A 17,342-nucleotide genomic window follows, 5' to 3' on the forward strand; every position below is an offset into this window, starting at 1 on the left:
TTCTAACCGCCGTTAAACATAATGTGCACTCAGTCAAATACTGCAAGAAGCATTCGTAGTATATTGCAACGCCATTCATAGCCAGCTTCATAAATAGTATGTCTAGTGGTAGAGCGTCCGCCCAGAGAGCGGAAGGTCCGGGGTTCGATCCCCGGCAGCGTCATATCAAAAGACGTAAAAAGATGGTACTTGTTGTTACCCTGTCTGGTGCTCGGCATTAAGGGGCTAAAACAAGGACTGGTCGGCTTGAGTCAGTATACAGTGTCTAAGTGGGGTATTCATGTTAAACTGCGGCATGGTATCTCAGTGAGCTAGCTCTATAAATCGGCATCAGTCCGGACTTGTACAAGCAGCCACACAAACACACACACGTACATGCACGTCGCTATGTAAGTGCAATAATCTAGGACGCGATGTTAAACCTCCTTTCATCTCACCTCATGAATAGTCTAGTGTTATCTGTGGGATTATAGATGGCATTTCTTGTATTTGACCACTTTCTGAATGGCATTGTGTATTCATAGCTTCATATATAAACTTTCTGGTTTGAAATGAGATCAAATAGTATCCCACTTTTCCGCTTTCTCAACAAACAAGGACATGACAGAATTGTGTTAGAATAAATGAATCCTACTTACATAATCATAAAGAATAGTTTGTTCTTAATGTGTCCTTTATAACTAACATGATAATTTCGGCGGATATGGGTTGACAACTTTGGCTTAAATATCAGCTACGGAATATGTATAACTGGTTATCTTAAAGAGGGAAATCTGCATTCATAGCTAGTTGAATTTTAACAGTCTGGTGCACTTGGACCTTACCGGGTGGTCAATTTTCTCCATCGCACAAAGCTATTTTCATCCAAAGTTCATAGTAATATTGCTTAAATAGAAGCGACAAAACCCAAAACCGAAATGATTGTACGATCATTAGCATGTGTTTATAAATCGCTACCAAGTAGTGATGATACCAGGTGTTCGCGATAAGGCGAACATATCCTGTCCCGCGATTGCCATACTTCAAAAACACACCCAAAGGTTTGTCAATTGTTCACCTGAAAAAAATGGTACAGATGGTACAAGTCAAAATAGGGAACTGCGGCGGACATCATATTTGTCACTGATGCGTCAGTTTGGAAATACCCTCCACATGTCTACCAAAAAACGTTTTGAAAGCTTTACTGAAGCCTTGAATGTTGTTATACCCTTGATCAAACAATTTGTGACCAAGAGTCGTATGACGCCCTTTGAAAAGTCAGGATAGCAGATAATTCGTTTGTTAATTCACATCCAATTTTCATGTATACGATAGAAAGATATAATAACCAAATACAGGCAATGTCGAAATGCTTGCTAAATTATGAATGCAATGATATATATTTTGAGTCAGGATTATTCATAACAGCAGTTTCATGCAAATGTTAAGCAAGAAAAAGACAATTTTTTTGGTCCAGGCATTATGGCATGTTTTAACAAGGAAGTTGAAGTAATTTCAAATGCCTGTCAATGCAATTCGAGATATACCAACTTAAGTTTCCATAAAACATAATGCAGTGTGAGAAATTGAAAATAGCATGGAGCTTAATGTAATGTTGACACGGACCTCTCTCATATTTCCCTGCGGGTATAACGTCCGTCACGAGTAAAAAATGTTGTCATACCTTTTTATGATAAATATTGTGGATATCTGCAAATATCTTAAAGTTCTGTAATCATCTCTTAGATGTTACGTAACATCTTCATAATATTCTGTCGTTATTTTTGTTACTGTCACGGAGTTGTGCTCAAATGATCAGGGATGTCATTCAACAAGAATAAAGTAAAAATGAAAACGTGGTACAGTAGGACATGGATATAACGAACACGGATAGAGCGAACAGACGGATACAGCGAACTGTTACAAAAAATCCCCGATTTATCGCCTATATACTATCACATAAAATCTACGTACAGAACGAACTCTCTAAAAGCAAGATAATCAGGGCAAGGTTGATTATCCATTCATTACCAGAAAAAAACGTAGTGTGAAAAACCCTATATAATAAGTGTAGCTCAATACAACAAGAGTAAGTCAGTACGCGGTCAAAAGTACCGCGGTAATGTGACCGACCTCTCGTCTTATGGAAAGCCGTACATCGTGTAAATTTCACATTAAAAACATATTGAAGGATAAACATGTTAACACAACGCACCTGACGCAAAGATTCCATTTTGTTACGGTTTATAACATTGCCGTCTATTTCGGTGATGAAATGATGGCGTTGCTAATATACATTTCTACATATATTCAGTTTGTCTTGAGTACCGTTACGCGTTCGATTCTCATCACGCCGGTGACTCCATTGAGGAGTGCCTGTAGTTCCGGATGTCTCACTGTGATGGCTTGCATTGATGTAACAGAGTGGTTTGACACTTGTACACTTTGATATTTATCCCTGTAGACCGATTTCCCAAGAAGCTATTGTACATCTCCATAATGGTGAATGTGAATTAGCTGGTGAGTGAGTGAGTTGGGTTGAACGCTGTTTGAACAGTATTCCAGTTATATCACTGCTCTGCTCACCCCCATTGTTGTGGAAGTGTCATTTGAGTTCCGTAGCAGCTAGTAATGGCTACCTTGACAACTAATTTAATGTTATTTTGCACAATCACTCAAACAGTTAACAATGCTAGTTTGTATTTGCATATTACATTTAGACATTTATTGAAGTCTTTTCTGAAGTGTGAATGTATACTCAAAGGCGCGTGATAAATACGGTAACTACGGAAACAAGACAAGACGTACACCTGTAAACTCTTTATTTCGTTAGTAAACTCTTTATTAACTTTGAATCATGTGATTTGTGTTTTGTTGTTGATATGTTTGATACCCCAATATAACACTAAAATGTTACTAGGCCTGATAACTTCAAGAAGATACAGGTGAGCAGAAAGGGAATTCCCTCGACTGCAATATTGGGATTCCCCGACATTCCGAAGTAATAAAAGTAGTGCGCCTCGGTGGGCGTGGCTTAATTATTTACATTCATTGGGAAATGAATGCAATAACACGTGACCAATTCAGCTAATCAGATCACAGGAATTTCAATGACCACAACGAAAATTTAATTTTTTATATTTGACGTTTTGATCCTCCCTGATGACGGGATTCATTTGCATATGGTAGGAGCGCTCCTTATATGGACTGTTGTTCGTTTGCATACCCTCAGTCATTGTTCTGTCTATGTTATACAATTGCATACACAACAGGAGAATTGTTTTTACCAGAGTACCAGGAAAAATATCAGGTGTAAGCAATCATACGTTGTGGAATGAGTGAGTGACATGATAAAATGAATTAGTGCTGGTCACCGACGTTATCGAGTAAATGACCACATACGTTTACCGTGTCTGTTTGGAGATATATCTATATCGCCAAATTCATTTGCAAAATATTCAGCAAACAAAATGTTCTTCCAATATGTCATGACAAATTGAATGCATCTTGTTTGGATATTAACAATCTATGTAAAACAGAACTACAAATTGAAGTGGAGCCAATATGCGAGTAATAATTCCGTATTAGTTTCAGTTTTATTGATTCGGAGTAGAGCTGTGGTTCTGTTATGAATACATTTGAGCAACATGTACGATATCATTAATACTGAGTATAGCTGTAGCTTTTTTTATTATACTTTTGAGTAACATGTACGATTCGAATTTCAGAATATGATATATAATATCGTCAAGGCACAAAACAACAATACCGAGGTGTGTTTCTATACATGAGAACATTCGTCCAAGCTCAATCTAAGCATGTATCTAGTCCCACTCGTTGTTCCTATGCGCCCTGAGATTCAACTACTGTTTAAGTAATTTCTTTGATAGGCATTTAGAAGTTGGATAACTCAGTAAGGATAAGAATTTATGGATAAAAAAACACTTCTTTATTACAATTAAGAGCGACGTTTCGGTGTAGGTTCTAACATCGTTATCAAGCATGTGCAAGTATATAGAACCTACACCGAAACGTAGCTCTTAATTGTAATAAAGAAGTTTTTCATCCATAAATTCGTATCCTTACTGTTTAAGTAATGCCTGTGACAAGCTTATAGTAAACATAAGTCTGTCTCCACAACACATCTATTATTATGTATACTTTAGGACACTATATACAAATGTAATTGGTGATCACCGATAAACAGGCTTATTATATCTGACTGAAACAAAACATGAAAATGACGAGTTTATATACATGAGCAAATATGACGATGATAAATAAAGGTTTGTCCCTACGAATTATATTTATAACACAGTGAATACACATCCAAGAAAATTTAGTACAGTAAACCCGAACAATAATTATATTATTGATAAAATATCATATAGCTGACAAGGCTTTTAAGCTTGAGCAGCCTCTTGAGATCACGGAAGTAACTCCTTAAAACAAGGATACAGCTCGTAGCGCTTGTATTCCCATCCTCCCAGTCCACCATTATTTCATATGTGTTGTTAATACTCAACCACAAGACAGATAAATGTTGTATTAAGTTACACACGTAGATGCCTACAGTATATCTATACTCTATGGTATGTATCAAATGAACATGGTCTCATGAACACTATTAAGTGACCATCATGTACAGCTGCAAACACTGACAACGATTACGAAAGTATGTGTGTATAACATATATAACATTTAAATCAAGTGTTCACCGTCAAAATATACCTGCAATTTATTGTGTCTGCCCAAACAAAATGTAAATCAAGCAAGCAAGGTTCGATGGCAACTGGTTTGTTTGCATGCTGATGTGCTAAAACAAGGGTCAGGTTGGCTTGTAGAGTTGACACTGAGTAACAGTAATGTTTGTACGTCATATGTCAGGACAAGTGTTATATCGCAGTATTTGACCTGGGGCAACATGCAATAACGAGGCGGTGCAGCGTTGCAGAAAAAAACAGATGCTTACGTACAAGAATACCAAAGGGTTGTCCACGGCGCATTTAAACGATGGTGTAAGTACATGCAGTTTGAGAAAAGCACATATATCAATATTAACAATACATAGGAAGCTGGAGGCAGAAGAAGAAGAACCGACTGTAGTGAGAAGATATCAACACAACGAACCAGGGAAAGTTGTTGTTGTTGTCTTGTTGTGTGGTATCACTGTACAAGACAGTTGGGGTGGACACGGTGTGATGTAGCTACATACCAAACAACATATCGGTGGGATAATCACCAAGACAATGGCAGCTTGCCTTATCGTGTGGATAGTTATTTGTGAAATTATAGTGTCTGCTTTCGGTAAGTATTACGTTCATCACATTTCATGAAATAGTTTTATTACTTCATCTAAGAGAGAAGTTATGCTCACTAGTAGAATCATGTTTGTCGTCAAACAAGGAATGCGCATCAATTTTCTTGGAGTGGAAAGGGATTCAAAGTATTGCTTTCCTTTAAAGAGCTTGCCGCTCAGTTGTCGACTGTGTTAACCGCAACGATGTGATGATCCACATGTTTAATTGTACTCACAGTGAGTTCCTTTATCTTTAATGAGTTGTCCAAATAATACCGATGGCTTCTGTTAGATGACATTCTAAATGTCAGCTTTTGTGAGTCATTACGTCGATATGGAGTACCGTCATTATGATCGCCTAAAGCGCTACAATTTCATGTTGCATCCGTTTAGGTGTGTCTTTATTGTGGGTTCGAATCCTAGTTCTCTTTGAATATGTTTCTCGGTTTGTCAACGGGTTTCACTAAAGTGGTAAATATATAAGATCTGCATCACTTCAGACTTATCTCCCGCATTAAGCTGACACGCTGTGGTATAACTGAAATAATGTTCAAGGCAGCGTTTGAAGCCTCACATTAATGTCACGTTGTTGTGATGTCATGTTGTCGAGTGTCGTGTGGCCGACATGATGTGTTGTAGTCGTGTTGTGATGTCATATTGTCCTATTGTAGCATGATGAGGTTGTGTCGTTTTGACGAACTGCAGATGTGTTGTGATGTCGGTTTGTAGCGGGATGCTGTTTCAACAGTCGTAGTGTTATGACGTCGTGTTGACGAGATGCTGTTTTGTCGTGATGCCGTGTTGAAGCATATTGTCGTTGTGTCATGATGTCGCATTGACGTGATGTCGTTGTGTCGTTGTTTCGTAATACCATGTTGTTGTAATATGATGTCGATGGTTCTCTGTGTCGTGCTGTAGTTGGGTTGTGGTGTCGTACTGACGGGATGATGTGTTGTAGAATGATGTCGTATTGTCGTGGTATCACATTGTCGTGTTGTAGCATCATGTCGTTGTGTTGTACGTAGTCTCGTGTTGCCGTTGTGTCGTAAGGTCATGGTGTGATGTCGTATTGTCGCATGAAGTTGTTGTGTGGTAGTTACATTTTGTCATAATATCGGGGTGCCGTTGTGTCGTGATGTCGTTTTTTCGTGATGTCGTGATGTCGTGTTGCAAGCATGATGTCGTTACATCGTAATGTCGTCTTCCATCCTTCTGTTGCCAGTATGTGCATTTTATGGTTGTTTTTCGAAACAGCAATATTATCAAAAGACAGTGTTAGATGCACACCTATTAGGTCATATTGTAGCAATATGACAGTCAGTTAACATTCATTGAGGGTATCAACTGATGAAAAATACACATTACACGTCTACTGCACTAAATACATTAGTCGAATATATTTTTTAAATGTGTAAATATAATTTTACAACGTTTTAGTATAGTTCACCCTTACCGCAGCTATGATCCAATGCTTTAACCCTCTGCTGCCCAACAGTTCTTTATAAAAATGTTGAAGAGTATCGCTAAACTAACATAATTTGATTTACACTGACATGCTGAGAAATCGACATTTTACCTCAGGAATATTGGCACTGAACGTTGTTTTGAGATGTCAATAATCAAACAGTTACATGGTGATGACAAATTCAGATTCATATGCATAAAGAAATACACTACTGCCTAGAAGTTCATTCCCCTAACACGCGTTGAGAACGCGTGTAACACGCATGTGACACGGGTACTCAACGGGTTGCACACGGGTTGAGCATCCGTTCAACACGCGTGTGCAACAGGTGTGCAGCGCATGTGAACCCGTTGAGCACGCGTGGGTCACTCGTTGAACACGCGTGTGCCATGCGTTTGAAACGAGACCGGGTTTCAGTTGAATTTGAGAAATATATCAAATGTATACTGAGATAAAACAAAACAGTGAGATGTGTTTGTGAGCGACCACTGACCTGTGTTCACCAGACAATAAACACAAGGTCGGCCCGTCTTAATTTGTGTTCGGTTGCTGGACTTTTACGACATGAACCATTCCACAAGGGTCCAGTCTAGCCATTGTGGCTAGCCGACAGTAGAACAGTAGTGAATTTAGATGCGGGTTTATTGCTAGGGGAACCCCCGAGTTGTCACGATTGTCGCGGGTTTTTAAATGTTCGCCATTAATGAAGTGATTGTTTGTGGATTGCGGACATATTCGTTTTACGTTTTGCCCACATTAGTCATTCTAGGTGATTGCAAACACAACGTTTTTCGATCGCCAAATTTATGCTTTAGGTAGTACAATTATGATAGAGTTGTCACCACTACTAATGTCTTAATATTAGGATCTGAAACTAGACTGGCACAGTGGGGACTTTGAAATATTGGGAATAAAGCTTAACTCGAACTTAAATAATCTGTGGGTAATCAATACAAAGAAGAGAATTGAAATTATTAACCAAATTTTAGGGAATTGGAGGAAAAGAAATTTAACATTGATAGGTAAATTGCTGTTGTCAAAACCTTGGCCCTATCAACCTTAGTACATATTTTCTCTTCTCTTCCAAACCCACCAAGTGAATTTATTGATGAACTAAACAAAATATTGTACAGATTCATATGGAATGACAAAAGGGACAAAATAAAACGAACATCTTTAATTAGAAAATATGATGAAGGCGGACTGAGAATGATAGAGGTAAAGTCTTTTATAATCGCTCTAAAACTGTCAGTTCTCAAAAAACACCTCCAAAATAAAAACTGTAATAACCCTAGCATCTTTCCACTCATAAACATATTCCTACTTGCGGCCAATATTGAAAACTGTATGCACTTAGCTCACCCTTACTGGAGAGATGTTTTGTCTGCTTGGGGGACACTGTATAGAAGACACAAAACTAACTCCACAAACATTGAAGAAGTACTATCAGAACCTCTTTAATTTGCAATTGGTGTAACCATCAGTTTAAAAAAACCGATTTCATTATAAGAAAGGAATTTACACTATTAAAGATCTCTGCAATGAAGATGATATAATGCCCTTTAGTGAACTTAAAATAAAATACCAAATTAAAGGCACAATTATTGACTATTACCAAGTTCTATTAAACATACCAAAATCCTGGAAAGATACTATTAGAAATTATCACATTATTTTATATAATCAACATTTAAATACAACTTTGATGGACTTACTTGTAGCGCCTAGAGGCTCCAGATATTTTTATGATAAGACAGCAAATCTACCAACAGTCTGTGAAATATGGGATACCATTCTCGACTTAGATATATCATGAAATGTTTTTATCAGATATAGAAAATGTACAAAAAACGTAAAATTACTTGATTTTCAATATAAATTTATTTATCGCACCATCTATACAAAGAAAGAATTGTTTAAAATGAAAATTCTCGATGATGATCTGTTCTCATTTTGTTAAACTGATACTGAATCCTTACTTCATGTATATTTGGATTGTAAGCATGTTAAAGAGTTTTGGGCTAAAGTTGAATGTTTTCTGAATACAAAATGTTCAAAACAATTTACATTTACAAAATGCTCTGTTTTACTTGGGTACATCTCTAACATTCTATTAAATCACATTATACTGGCATGCAAAAAATATATACATGTATCAAGTATTAAGAAAAACAAATTGTCACTTGAAACGTTTCTGAAGACTTTAATTGATATATTTTGGATAGAGAAATCAATTGCACACAAAAACAATACAATAAGACAGTTTGACAGAAAATTGAAAGATTTGGCAAATGAACTGTCTAGTTAATATGTCTATATTTTAAAAATAAATAAATTATTTAAAAAAAATAATTTTTTTAAAAGTTTTTAAATTTTTTTTACACAACCAATTTGTTAGGATTTAGCTTCACACTTAGGTAATAAATATGGCAAATATTTGCCCGTTTTCACCATTTGTAAACTTTGATGGACACCTGTAGCAAACTTAAACTTGCTGACCTGCTGTCTGCTGTATAGGTAACCTATACCTAATAAGTATGCTACAAGACGTGCTATTCCATGTATAACTCTGAATTGAATAAAAATATTAAAAAAAAATAAAAATAAAAAATAAAAATAATGTCTTAATATTTCACGTAGGAATATGCCCCATGTCCCCACACCCCACGTTCTGCTTTGTATTTTGTAAGCATTAATAAGAGAATAATATAATAACTGTGTCCAGTCTACCACGTGGTTTGATGCGGTGTCAGCGTCGAATGATGCTGTAATAGTTATGAAAAAAATCGTTGTGTATCGTATATTTTTCTTACTAACTATCCTCTTATTTGCTAAAATAAAACAGATTTTTCCAACAGTAAGTCAGCTAACTAGAAGATCCACTGACTGCTATATTCCTTATATAGGCTAAACGGTCCTGTTTGTGCACACGACCTAACATTCGAAACTAATAAAGTCAATTTTAAGACAGTACAGTCTATAGAACCGAATGATAATATGTTCAGATCGCATCTGTGCTGTATAAGAGGGTGGCCATGCCCGGAAATGTTAGACGTTGGATCGCAAGTGAGAAACATTAAAGTAGATACACGAGAGTTGGGACACTGGCTGTGTAACACCAAGACATGCGGTTTGAAATCAGATCACTGACATGAGAGATGGGTGAGTGAGTGAGGTTTTACGCCGCTTTTAGTAATATTCCAGCAATATCACGGCGGGGGACGCCACAAATGGGCTTCACACATTGTACCAATGTCGGGAATCGAACCCGGGTCTTCGGCGTAACGAGCGAACGCTTTAACCACTAGGCTACCCGACCACCCCTACATGAGAGATGAGGTTAATTAAACACAAACGTTTGCTTTCATATAAAGCATTATGAGAACTGGGGGACCAATATGCAAGTACGCGCATTCACACACTGAAGCAAATTATATTTGATATAGAATAGGTTTTCATTAATCTGAACACATGTTTATCAACAATAAGCAAATTAACAAGTCCATGGAAAATGCTTTGTTGCATTTTAATGGGTTTTTTTTGTTTTCACCTTGAATAATATATCATAACAGACTAAGAGACGGCTTGGGCTTCCTCTTGAAAGTACTAAAATAACAACTGTTGTTTACTGAACAGAGAGATTTTTATGATAAAAACATTGACCATTAATTTCTTCTCTAATTTTCCAATGTAGTTCACTTCAAATTTCTTTTCTTTTTCTTAACTGTAAAGAAAAACGTCAACATGATCACAAGGTAATGCGCCTGTTGAATGTTACCCTGTGAGATCTATCAGATCTATAACGGAATTGATGCTTTCTACAGGTTCAGCATATTCCAATTGCCTCCACTCGTTATTTGAATTCTTAAGGAAAATGTTTCCTTTCTCCCTTAATACCGTTTTTATTATGCACGCAAAATGTAAAATATATACTTAGTGAGATCTTTAATTATATTATCCATACAATAAACTGATGTTCATTCATTAAGATATTCTAAAGGTGTCGTGTAGAGAACAGTCCCTTTGAATATTTATTTGACAGATTATAATAATATCAAAATTCATCACCACTTGCAAAGTTCACTGAAATGGCAGTCACCACTTGGAAGTTAAGGTAGACACAATATTATGGATAACAACTTCTTTTATACTATAAAAAGCGACGTTTCGGTATAGATCTTTATACCGTTGTCAAGCAAAACTGATTGAGGGATATTGTACAGAATATATATAGTAGGTGGGGGATTAACAGTAGAGGATTAACAGTGACAACAATATTCATTTCAAATATACACCAATAAATAGTGGGTAAAGTCAGAATAACACCTGTGAAAAGATACCCCAAGTCCCCCACCAAACATCCTCTTGTTAACTTTTACAAAAAAACACACACAAAAAGTGGGGTGTGGGGAAACGTTCAGTAATATCAGGGGAACTATTTTTTCGTAACGAGTTACGGTACTTTTCTTAATATCCTTATAGACCTTCTATTATAAGAAATACATCTTTTTGTAGACCGTTCAATGTCAAGTGTTTATATGCTACTAACGTTTAAATATATCTAATTTTACCGTTTCTAAAGATGTTGAAACATGTCACTGTGTCAAACGTATTTAAATTTATCTTCACACGCAGCGCTTTTAGCACACACACACACACACACACACACACACACACACACACACACACACACACACACACACACACACACACACACACACACACTCCATTTACATCCATACATCCATGTAATTATACATACCATGCACACATACGTACCATGTAATCCTACGTACATACTAAATACATAGGAAGTCAGTATGTATCAAGTCTTTATAACCGGTGAGGTTGTAATAACTGTCACACCTGATTTACCTGATTTATTTATCTGAATGAAACGTTACACAGTTATTCGGGGTAACGATTTTCTGTGCTTTAGAATCAAAGTATCGTTTCGTACATGTATGTACAGTACATATATGTTACGATGACGTGTCATTCCTCAGTACGATGTATAGCATAAGTGTATACACTTAAAAGTAGACACATGTTAACGATAATTATTTTCTGGGTTAAATTCGAGTTGACATTTTAATTTTTTGTTACATAAGATGAAAGAAATGATGGTGCAGAAAGAAAAGACTCGCAATTAACACTATAACCGTGATGTAATCACGTTACTCAATACAACCCACAAAGAAACAATATATAAGACAGTTTTTTGCTATTTATTCCTTATTTTATATCAATAAATCATTTATGGGTACCAAAGAATGAATACATATCGCAAATATGATTGTATTATTTCATGAAATGTTTATTGAGATCGCAAATCGTTTTTTTGATATCAATTACTGAATTTGATATATCAAATAATGTACATTATCATCTAAAATATCCATAGCCTTCGTCTGCGTGACCTTATGCCCATTATTTAATAGTTCGTGAAGATAGGTAAGATAGAAGATAGACTAATAATGTACGTGTACTTGGAAAAGATATATATTGTAAATGCCAAAATGATGCATCAAGGATCAAGTAGAAGATATTTTGACAGGAGCGCTGGGAATTTATTCAACAAGCCCGTGAAAACAACACTACTTTAGCTCAATCTTTAACTTTCCTGGCGGCCATGTTACACACAACCACGTATTAGGTCTCTTCCTGTTGTACGGTAGTTAGTAGAACCCTCTCCTTCAAGTGTATACTCCGTGATATATCCTACTCTCATTAATTAAATGCTGCTCTGTTCCAACGTCACGGATATAGTGAAACTTATGGCTACGTCGTAGTTACGGAACCCATTTTGAAGGCTTATGAGTAGGTACATGAGGACTTACAGGCAAAAGTTCAGGAATTACAGGAAATGTGACAATCAAACATATGTTGAGTTTGCTCGGTTCAAAGAGATTGCTTGTCATAGATGGTGTGCATCCAAGGAGGTTGTTCAATATTTGGACAATTTGAAACATTTAATCTTTGATGAGTAGTTTAAAATGTGTACTCCTAATGTCGCGGTTAAAGTGTACTTGGATGAACAAGGACAAATAGTTTGAGTAAAGCTGCTGAATTATTATGAAGGACATAATGGTTACCAAGGTTATTGCAGTGTTCAAATCTCAGGTAATAACGCAGGTAACAAGCAAAGCAGGTCAAATACTTCTACAGGTGGAGGTGATCAGAGTAGCGCGCGGTAGCAACAATATATCAAATATATCAATCCGAGTTGATAAAAGTGGGAAAACTCCGAGGCTCGCCGAGAACTTACACGGGAACAAGTGAACTCATGCAGAATGTGGTCTTGTCACTGTTCCTCTTCATATTCGGAACTTGTATCAGAAACGGTTAATCGTCAGTCCATGTACTTCGGTATTTGTTGTATATAGAATTGATAAAATCTATATATGTGTAAAAGATAGATAGATAGATAGATAGATATATTTATTTCCTCCACTATTCTACAATATAGAACATAGATACATGAACCTTAATGAAACAAAGTAGTTACATGTCCTAGTGAAGGGGTATGAACAAATGATGCCACTTGCTAACATAATCAAAGACTAGTAACATAGTTTCGCCGCATATATCAAGCTCAATGTGTATCATGCAATCAGGTAGTCCGTCTAGGAGGAAAGACATGATAACATCATCATTCTACCAAAGCAATTCAGAGCAATTCACAATGGTAATGTCAAAAACATATGCATATTCCAATATTTCATTTCTTTCTTGCACATTTATAGTAAATGACATTAAAATGTGTGTGACTATGTCATGGGCTACTGTTCCGCAATGACATTCTCGCGATTCTATCTTTTTGCATCCTATTTTGCCCATATTAGTCAGAACATAAAATATTGAAAGAAAGCGTGAAGAAGGTTGCCAAACCCTGTGTTGATCTTCTGATCTGATACAAATATATCGAGACAGACCCTGTCGGCCGCACATTTGTCTCACAAGCATAAACGAATCTACATTTACATTTACTAGGAACATTACAGCTCCGTATAGTGAGAAGTCGATGAGACAATCGGTAACAAATGTAATGTCGGGGTTATCTTTCTATTACTTTCCATTCATGACAGTAATAGTTGAACACAACTGGATACTTTGTTGTCGTCGTGTATCAGGTCTTCGACATCTACAACATCCTCACTTAATAATGTATCCAACTGAAGATATGTGTTGTTTGCAGGAGAGGCAGTTTACTTTGGAACGTCGCAAAACTACGCGTGTCACTGTAAGAACAACAATGAGTGTAATCGTGATACTGGAGACTGCGGTAGAAGTAGCTGTGAACATGGATGGATGGGACCAAGCTGTCAATATGGTATGCATGTTACCGAACTTCAAGGATGTTTAGCATACGGAAATTAATGTAAAGGATATATGCATATACAACTCATTTTTTATTGTTTTTGTTCTATCTGGTGTCAGATTCGGGACACTTTGTCAAACATTGAAACAAATCTAATCTGCAATTTACGGAGGCAACAAAATGCGAAATACTCCTCATTGCAAAATTTATGTAGGAAGAGAACATTTAAGCAAGAAGTACGCATACCCATGGGCTTCAATTGTGCCCACTGATCTGTTTCGTTATGCATATGAAGCGGAATTTCGCATCGGATTGGCAAACTCAATACACAGAAATGTGGCCAAGTTTAACAGAAGCTTCAGGAATACTGATGCTCTGATAGTGATCAACGGGCAGCACCATTACAGCAGAAGACCTGGGGAAGAGGAAAATAATTTTTCTATGTTAAGGTCATATGGTCATTTCTTCGGAATATGTATTGTCTGGTTCTCTCTTATGATGCTTACTTTCTGTTTGCAGTCAATCTCGCCGCTGGAGGAACAGTCACTGTGCGTTACTCAGCTAAGACATTACTTAATGATGGAAGAGATAATACTTGCAGCCAGACAGATTATGGAAGGGAACAGACAGTTGCTGTTTCTTTCCCTACAAAACGATGGATTACAGAGATGGAAATAACAACAAAACGTACTGCGAATTCCGGTAATGTATTGATGAACAGTGTGATCAGGTTGTGAACGACCACTCTGCCATTGAACTTTCAAACTGAATGATATGTCAATTTTGGAAATGACTACCGATAATTACAGAAATACAAAAATTCGTTGGATCGAGGCTACGATTAGCATCAAGTATGATCCTTGGTCTATCAGCACCAATAAAAAACAAATTGATAAACGACTTGCGTTACTTTTGGCTTTCCTCGCTCGAATAGCTGATGTTGATAAATGAACTATGTACAAGCTGACACATTCTTTTACTTAAAAAGTACATGTACACTCTTTCAGATATTACCAGAAAGAAAATGAAATTACAACAAAAAATATCAGTTGAATGCCAATGGTAAGAGTAACCTGAATTCCATATATTGAAATGTACCATATGTTCTCGTGTTTGTACAGGTTACCACTTGACTTGCCTCTACATGTGTGTGGGACGGTTGGGGGAGGGTACGCTCACCTTTTCGTGAACACTTGGCCTCATCACTATTCAATAGTGATTCATAAACACATGCGTATGGTTATGAAATAGTCGGAATCATACAACGGACTTTGCATTTAGCAAAGATTAATGATTTGGGAAAGAGTGTCGTCGCTTATAATAAACTCTTTTTATAAAACGTTTAATTATCTCGACTATTACTGCCTATGTACAACCCTTTATGAGTGATATGTAATGCACAAAAAAGTAGACGACTGGGTAGTGCGAATATATAATACCTACACATTTCTTAACACAATTGCATGTTCTACCATAACTCGTCCGCTCACTCAACAGACAGGTTCGTCCCACCTCCGTAGATAAATGTTGTGTGTCAAGTTAACTACAGCTGGTATCTACTGTCATGGTGGATTACTATATTGTACTACACAAGTATATAATGTGAATTTCTCGCGCATTTATGGTTGTCATTTTTTTCATTTTTAGGAACAATTGAAAATATTGTTGTCGTGGGCGAAATTAAGGGCTTACCGACAGTTTGTAGTTCTCCCTACTCCCGCAATGATAGCTTGGTGTTCAGCATTGTGTGCGAGAGACCGATCCTGGCTACAAGAATCACAGCCATGCTTACACTCAGTACAAGCTCTTATGCCAATATTTGTGAAGTGCGGATAAATGGAGGTACGTATGTTTTTGTTTTCTTCATAGCTGTTTTTTTTCTTGAATAGATTCGTGCATTTGAACATATTTTTCATTACACAGAATGTGTCAATATTGATTTGTCCGTGCGTTATCTTAAGACAGTTAATACGTGTGTCCTTGATTCTCTACAGAATTGCGTGCCGTAGTTGTGCCATTTTGGCTGAGTGAGTCCCACTATTACAACAAATATAAGAAATTGCATTACATTTTGCACACCAATGGCTGAGTAATGGCCATATATAGATCTTTCACTTTGATTGCCATTGCGGCCACTCATAAAAGTCATGAAGCCATTTTGAACAAAACTGGCGGAATAATGGCCATGGGTATGCTTTTCAATAGGGCTGCTGCGACTGTCATAGGATTTGAACCTTTTGAGCAAATTGGGTTTAATATACGGGAACAAACTTGTGAAGTTTTAATTGTAAACTTGATTCGGTGTCTGAGGATAATATAAGATGCATGTCGGACAACAGTCACCGGACGCCGAACCAACAGGCCATCTAAGCTCACTTGACTTTAATTGTGTCGTGAAAGAAGTAATTGATGATCTACATATTTATGTACTATGACGTGATATGAAACTGACAAGTCCGAATGCAGGATAAAAGGAGGATTGCAAATCAGACATTTCTTTACTCGATGTCATGCACCAAATGTTTGTAGCCAGTGTATCATATATGAATAGTTGTATATCATAGTCGCTTCTAATTTATATAGGTATCAACATTGCTGTGAAGAAACCAACAAATCAAACATCAAACTATGTCGACAATAAAAGGTCCATCGTGTATACATCGGACCTGGCAGTTGACGGGAACACACAGTCGCGATTTGAGTACAAATCATGTTCCCTCACAAAGGCAGCATGTGACGCCTATAATAACAGTCGCTGGACTCTGAACCTGGAAACATCATACGTCCCTCTGATGATAAGAATATATAATAGAGCAGGTCCAGGTAAGTACATTTATATTTTGACATCATCAACCATATGTGCTTTAAGTGATAAGACACGACGATCGAAAGTGAGTGAGTTGGGTTTACCCTCGCTGAGATCAATATGTCCATCACGGCCTAACGCCCGTGGGATAGATTGATGCAGATCTTAAGCATTTACTGCTTTGGTGAAACCCATGTGGGTGGGTATTGTGCAAAGACCAAGAATTAGCAGGTTGAAACTGATTAAAAGCCAAACAAAACAAATTGAATAGTTAAAGTGACACAAAGTAATATCCTTTACATTCACCCGATTGGAGAAGCATTGCATATGTCGAACGAATGAATATTGTATGTATCATGTACTCGTTTTAAACAATATTTGACGAAAACAGTGTATATCGCTCTTTAGTCTTCAAACACATTCCCTGAACCACGGCAACACCTGAAATGGAATCAAAGTGAGGGCAATGCGT

The 17,342-nt window shown here is 36.9% G+C and overlaps 1 protein-coding gene across 5 annotated transcripts in view; it reads left to right on the top strand.

Moving 5' to 3' along the window:
* The first annotated feature begins 4,950 nt into the window (after window positions 1-4,950).
* LOC124153060 overlaps window positions 4,951-17,342 on the top strand; it is a 123,574-nt gene continuing 111,182 nt past the window's right edge. For 4 of the 5 annotated variants that reach the window (XM_048400025.1, XM_048400024.1, XM_048400023.1 and 1 more), the window contains exons 1-5: window positions 4,952-5,286; window positions 13,942-14,076; window positions 14,584-14,766; window positions 15,712-15,906; window positions 16,648-16,887. In XM_048400025.1, the coding sequence (XP_048255982.1) occupies window positions 5,229-5,286; window positions 13,942-14,076; window positions 14,584-14,766; window positions 15,712-15,906; window positions 16,648-16,887 (811 nt within the window). In that variant the 5' untranslated portion in view covers window positions 4,952-5,228. Of the gene's footprint in view, window positions 5,287-13,941; window positions 14,077-14,583; window positions 14,767-15,711; window positions 15,907-16,647; window positions 16,888-17,342 lie in introns of all 5 variants that reach the window. The other variant, XM_048400022.1, reaches the window with a different exon arrangement.

This window comes from Haliotis rufescens, unplaced genomic scaffold, assembly GCF_023055435.1.
Source record: "Haliotis rufescens isolate VD_foot unplaced genomic scaffold, xgHalRufe1.0.p SCAF_2, whole genome shotgun sequence".
Taxonomy (NCBI): domain Eukaryota; kingdom Metazoa; phylum Mollusca; class Gastropoda; order Lepetellida; family Haliotidae; genus Haliotis; species Haliotis rufescens.